Below are 7,127 nucleotides of genomic sequence, written 5' to 3' on the forward strand. Positions count from 1 at the left end.
TGGTGTTTGGCTGCATGATGAACAAGTAGAACATAGCCTTACCTTATAATCTCCTTGGCTTATTGTTGTGTTATGGAAAACGGCATTTTTAAAGAATTATTTATTTATTATGTATACAACATTCCTTCCATGTATGCTTGCATGCCAGAAGAGGGCACCAGATCTCACTATAGATGACTGAGAGCCACCAAGTGGTTGCTAGGAATTGAACTCAGGACCTCTGGAAGAGCAGTCAGTGTTCTTAACCTCTGAGTCATCTCTCAGCCCCAGAATAGGACATTTTTAAACATTTGCTATTGACATGATGACTCTTTATGAAATTCTGAAGCTTATAACATATTTCCAATCAAAAATTGATCAATTTCTGCATTACCCTGTGCTAGAGGACATGGCAGACATGTATAGGATCAGAGTGTGTTAAGTATATGGGATGATGACTACTCCTGATTATATCTTGTATCTTATAAATAATGAAGTCAATTCTGTATCATCTTATATAAATTCAACAGTTTCAACATGCAAAACAACTCTTTCAGCATATTGTAAAGAGGTTCTTTAAGAATTCATAGTACCATGAGAATAGTATATATTTCTGACTTTTAGACAGAATCATAAGGGCTTTGTTCCACTTCACTTTAATTTCCTGACTTGTAACCTACCTTTCCAGATTAATTTGCATCAGTATAGAAGGTAGGGAGGGCCCCTAGTTATTGGTGTGTCCCCTGCAATGTGAGGAAGGGTCCAGTTAGTTCTCTATCTCACTTTTAGGATAGTTGATGTCAGTCTTTCCCAAAAAATTACTAAAAGCTCTTTGTAAGGGTTCATTACTTCCCATAGTTTGTTATTTTCATCAGTTTTTAAAAGGTTCATAATATCTGCTGGGTCTATTCCTTGTAATTGATGAAATCTCAATTTTCCTTTTAAAATTAACATAGAGATATTTTCTACATATTTTTCTTTATTTTCTTTTTTCTATATTTTTTATTGCTTTATAAATACTATAATTCAATTTTCCACTTCCTCCCCTTTTCCCATTTCCGTCTTTCTCCCCCACTCACCCTCCCCCCTCTGCCTCCAGTTCTAAGAGATGGCAGGGTACCTGCCCTGTGGGAAGTCCAAGGTCCTCCACGCTCCATCCAGGCTTAGGAAGGTATGCACCCAAATAGACTAGAATCCCAAAAAGCCAGTACATGCAGTAGAATCAAATCCTAGTGCCATTATCATTGGCTTCTTAGTCTGCAACAATTGTCAGCCACATTCAGAGGGACAATTTTGAGCCCATGCTCCTTCAGTCCCAGTCCAGCTGGCTTTGGTGAGCTCCCATTAGATCAGGCATACTGTCTCAGGGGGTAGACCAACCCCTAGTGGTCCTGACTTCCTTGGTCATAGTCTCCCTTTTTCTGCTCTTCAACTGGACCTTGGGAACTCAGTCCAGTGCTCCATTGTGGGTCTCTGTCTCTATCTCCATCTGTCTCTGGACAAAGTTTCTATGGTGATATTCAAGATAGTCATCAGTATGACTACAGGACAAGGCCAGATCAGGCACCATCTCCTACACTGCCCAGGGTCCTAACTGGGGATATCCCTGTGGGTACCTGGGAACCCCTCTAGAGCCAAGCCTTTTGCCAACCTTAAAATGACTCCCTTAATTAAGATATCTTCTTCCTTGCTCCCATATCCATCCTTCCTCCATTTTAACCATCCCACTCCACATAAATAGAATTAAGGACAAAATCACATGATCATTCTTTTAGATGATGAAATGGCCTTTGATGCTATTCAACATCCATTCATGGCAAAAGTATTGGAGACATTAAGAATACAAGGGACATACCTTGATATAAAAAGTTCATGAACAGCCATTTCACAACCAACATCAACACAAATGGTGAGAAACTCAAAGAATTTTCACTAAAATAAAGGAAAACACAAGAATTCCACTCTATCCATGCCTGCTTAAAATAAAACTTGAAGACTTATCTGAAGGAGTAAGACAACTGAAGGAGATCAAGTAGACACAAACAGAAAGATTTATTCAGAATAACCCTATTTGCCAATGTACTAAACACTTTCAGCAAAGTATCAGGACACAAAAATCAACAAACAACTAATACAACTACACTGCTCACATCATACACTGCTGCAATAGTGGGGAAGTAATCACCTGCTGTCTGGTTAATTTTAAGGCTTATTCCATGAGATAAAACGTTAGCCCAGCTCTAGTCAGTGAGTAAATCGATCAGAGCCTTATAAATGCCAACAGGACCTAGTTGTTTCAGTTTTGTGATCTAACAAAACATGCTAACAGGCCATGGTCATTGATGTGGGAATATGCTCTACAAGTGGGGTTTCAGAGGCTTCTACAGGAAAACAACTGTAATTTTTCTGGTCTTATCACTGCAAGACTATACAAAAGAATGATGTCCTAATATTCTCAGAATAAGATCCCTTTATAAGAATTTTGTGGGGTTTTGTTTGTTTGTTTATTTATTGTTTTTGTTTTGTCTTTCATAATTTGAGTCTTGTGATTTCATTATTTTAAAGGTGGTCTCACTGTGGACAAACAAAGACCTCAATGCTGATATATGTCACAAGTAAGAAGTTTGGCAGAGACTAAGCCATATGGTAGTTATATTATTCTTCCTTCAAAATCCCTGGGAAGTTTTACTAAGTAAAGAAGGGGTGTCAGGAGCAACATGGAGAAGTTCATGTGCATTCAAGGAAAATGGTAAGCAATTGACTGTCTCTATTATCATGAGTATACAGGGCTCTGCACTCATAAATATTATTACAATATACTTCTTGACAATTTACTGGAGTTAAAAAAAAAGCACTTAGTGCATGACACAAGAAGGCATCTTACAAAGAATAGACATTATTGTGAACTTTGGTGAGTAACAGAAATAGCCTTCAACCCCCTGATACAAGTTCATAGGAAAATATTCTTACTTCCTTAGCTCTATACACATGAGATTTGATTTTACATAGTCATCACTTTTACATAGCAGTACACGTTATACAATCTCTGTCTTTTCCCTCTTTCCCAAGGAGGACAGGATAAATTCCTAGACTTATGGTCTATCCCCTTGAGTAATAAAAGAAAAATATCCAAGGAAGATGATAGCTAAGAACTTCATATGATCCTTTTCAAAACCATAGGCTAGATTTGGTAGCAAGAAAAGATAATAGTTCCTGTTCTGCTTCCTCATTTCTCTGGGTCACTGTGTTCACCAAAACTGTTCACCAGTGCCATAACTTACTCCACAGAAATAGTCAGCTTCATCTTCAGGCTGAATGTTGGAGATGCTTAAGTAACGATGAGCCCCAGAGCTGGAGCCAGAGTAGCGATCAGAGATCCCATCGCCCTTGTTAAAACTTCCATTACTTCCAAGCCCCATGACATACTTAGGAGCCTTGTCTGCCTGCTGCTGGTACCATTCAATGGTGTAGGTGCTGTAGTCACTACTCAAGGTGCAGGTGAGTTTGACTGAGGCTCCCAGGGAGGCTGAGGCTGTGGGTGACTGAGTCAGCACAGTTTGGCAGAAAGACCCTGAAAATAGAGAAACACATTATCTCTTGGGGTGAGAGAAGAGAAAATATTTTTCTATCGGTTTGTTTCCCTGAACTGGTGTCAGGGTGCAGATGATTCTCCTAACCTGTACAATGAAGGAGGAAGAAGAGGAGAGGAATCCAGGCCATGGTGCTGACAACTGAGCTCTGCTGAGACAGACATGGTGTGGGTCTCTCTTATACTTCAACATTTCTCAGAAAACTGAAAGGGCCCTTTATGCAAATATGCAAATTTATCTTGATCAACAAAATTACTTCTTAGTTGTTAGTGCCATCAAACGTCTGTCTGTCACTTCCTTTCTTAGGCTGCCCAAGAGAACACTGTAGCCCCACCTTCTGGGTCTATTGAATCATGAACAGCCACAAAGAGATAGATGTTTATATTCTCAGGTCAGAGTCTCCAGGTCCTTCAGTGGAACCCATGGACACCCACTGAGCAGGCTTAGGTCATCTGTCATGTCTGTGACCACCATAATTCCCAAAGGCTTTGTCTACTAGGCTCTTTCTGATCAAGGACAAAGTGAGTTGCCTCCTTTGATGCTGACTTTTATATAATCTCATTTGTTTGCTTCTCCTCAGTGGAAATACAATATAAACAAGTGTTCCTAACTTGTAGGTTATGACCTCCACAGGACAGGAATCACATATAAGATACCCTTTTGCTCAGATACTATATTATGATAAATAACAGTAGGAAAATTACAGCTAAGAAATAGCAATGAGTAATTATTCTATTGTTGGGGACTACCACAAAATGAGGAACTGTATTTAGAAATCTGAGCATAGGACATTTGAGAGCCAAAGTTGTAGACTTTAGTTTATAAGAATCTCTTTATTCAGGGGCTTTTCCTACTTGTGAAGAGGACAGAGAAATTTACTCCATGAGTCCCTTCTCAGAATGCTCAAGTTGACAGGCTTATTCTTTCTACATGGTTCTTTAGCAGATGGACCCATTGAGACACAATGATGAATATTACTATTTAGGATGATAAATATTATACTGTATGACTCTATTAATGCATTATAAGTAAAAAATTGAAAATTATATGGCAACACAAAACAGAATTATAAAGAAAAAAAGTTGGAGAAAGAACACACTGGGCTTGTATTTCTCATTAAGGATTACAGTGTATTAATGAAGAATTGACTCTATGATGGTTTCCAAAAACACTTATGGAAACAAAACCTACTTAGGACTTATGTGATATAAAAATATTATATTTGACGGACAGATCTTTAGAGGGATAGATGTTTACAAAGGGAACACCTCTAAATTGGAGGCAAGAATCAATGTATCATGATAGAAGTCACAGGGGAGAATAGGGAGAAGTGAGATGAATGTTAGGACCATGTATGTTTACTCAGGAGTGTTTTAACTTATACACGGTTAAAGAAACTGTTTAAAGAAACCTTGGTGGTCTTCATCAAATACCTATCTACCAGGCTCAGAGAATATGAAGAAGAGGAGGTGGGTGGAAAGAGCTTAACAGCCAGAAATGACAGAGGACTCCAATAAAACAGCATCATCCAGACACAATAGAACTGACTCACATGTGAACTCACAGAGACTGTGAAAGCAAGCACACAAAACCAGCACAGATTCAAACCAGAAAAAAGAGAAATGGAAGTGGACAAATAGGCACAACCTCAGTCATGAATTTATCTGTAATAGAACACTTGGGAGAAAGAAAATCAGTTATCTCCAGTGGTGTGTCACTGAAATATCAAACACACTCCAGGGCAGGGACCCATAACCAGGGGTAGTTAGTCAACAGTAAACAAACACACACCTTTTTTTTATATTTTGTCCAGTTGATTTTTCCAATTTTACTTTGTCTATTTTGTTTTTCGTTTTCTGTTGTTGTTGCTCTGTTTTTGGTGGGTTTTCTGTTTTGTTTATTTTTGTAAGAGAAAGTACATGAAGGTGGGAAAGTAGAGAGCTGGGAGGGTCTGGGAGGAGTTGGGGTAATAGAAAGGATAAAATCAAACTATTGTATGAAAAATGTTTTTAAAAAAAGTAAAGTATTGAAGACAAAATATTAATTGACAAAAGCAGTAGAAAGACATATAGAGAATGAAGGAATAGAAAAAAGAGAGAAATATAAAGGAAAGAGAGAGGGAAGGAGGGAGGAAAAGAAAGAAGCTAAGGATCTGTTGTTTCTGCTTGAATGCATGCATGAAACTATACATTGTATCCTACTCAGAACATTCTAAAAGCAAGATGGCTCAGTATGTGAGAGCACTTGTCAAACTTCCCAATGGGAGTTGATGCCTGAAACAATCCTTGTGGAAAGAAAGAGACAATTTATACAAGTTGTTCTCTAACTGTCATACTTATGCTATGGATTTTACACACAGTCATTAAATCATTAAATAAATATGTAGATAAATCAATAAATAAATATTTTAAAATCTTTTGATTCTTTCATGACTATTTTGTTGCTCTTTTCTGCCCCCCCCCCCCGTGGTTTTGATTTTGTATTAGGGACTTTTTTGGTATTATTAACATTCAAATATTGATGTGAATTTCTTGGGAAAGAGGACTTCACAAGTGAAGGATGCTGGACCCCCATAAATACAGGATCCACGTGCCCCTTGAGTATCAATAAGTATTGAAATAACACAGGCTAGAAACTGTGTGGTTTGGGATATGAACATTTCCTTATTCTTTTACTTAATGTTTCCTACCAACACATGGAACAAAAGAACTTCCTGATTCCCAGTCTTTGCTTTATGTGACAGAATTAACTTTCTTAAGATTTCCTGTAGGCCCATATTTCTACATGATATGGCAACCAGAAACTCTGGCCATAGTTTGCACCTGCAGCACAGGAGGTGATCACCTAGCATTTACAGACAGGCTGTTGGCAGGGTCAGGATATGCTAATGGTGTTCTGCTCCTTCTTTGTAGTTTGGAGGATCCCTGGGATAGAGATGCTAATTCAGCCTACTTGACAGAGCTGGCATACAGAGCAGGAAGATAGGAAGACATGACAGAGAGGGCATAAAAAGATGTGAAGGTGATTAAAGTAATTTACCTGGCTACCTAGGAAACAGAATGCTAATGAGTATACCCTCAGTTTACATATTGGTACAAAGGCTGTTTGGAGTATAAACGCGAGGAATTTTCAGGATGTAAACTCAGGATTTCATGAGGGATCACTAAGAATCTCCCTCCCGATAAAGCCATGGGAGTTGTGTCTTTAATCCCATGCCTACCTTCCGGTCCTGAAATATAATTTAGGGTCTAGGCTGGCACCAGACCCTGACAACTTCCCACTAAAAATAACAGGCAGGTCCTTCAGTGTCATATAGTTCACCAAGTGTTCAAAATTTAGTTTCTAATAACAGGTAACACTTGTGTGATCAAACATTCACAGGTGGATGCCACTGTAAAAATGGCATCTTCTAGAAGCTGCACTACTGTGTCCTTGCTTACAGTACTAAAATATTGAAAGAGGAGAAATATGTTTATGATTTAAGACTGAAAATTGTTGAACACTGGAGATTAGTTGCACTCATAAAGAAAAAAATATGAGCCAATGTGCCTATTCTTA

At 38.4% G+C, this 7,127-nt stretch overlaps 1 gene segment (V, D, J or C); it reads right to left on the bottom strand.

The window, feature by feature from the left end:
* Positions 1-3,227: 3,227 nt before the first annotated feature.
* Positions 3,228-3,699, bottom strand: LOC142843943 (immunoglobulin lambda variable 4-69-like). The segment is given in 2 exon segments: positions 3,228-3,550; positions 3,657-3,699. Coding segments are annotated over 2 exon segments (366 nt in total).
* Positions 3,700-7,127: the final 3,428 nt, after the last annotated feature.

Source organism: Microtus pennsylvanicus, chromosome 1, assembly GCF_037038515.1.
Source record: "Microtus pennsylvanicus isolate mMicPen1 chromosome 1, mMicPen1.hap1, whole genome shotgun sequence".
NCBI classification, from domain to species: Eukaryota; Metazoa; Chordata; class Mammalia; order Rodentia; family Cricetidae; genus Microtus; species Microtus pennsylvanicus.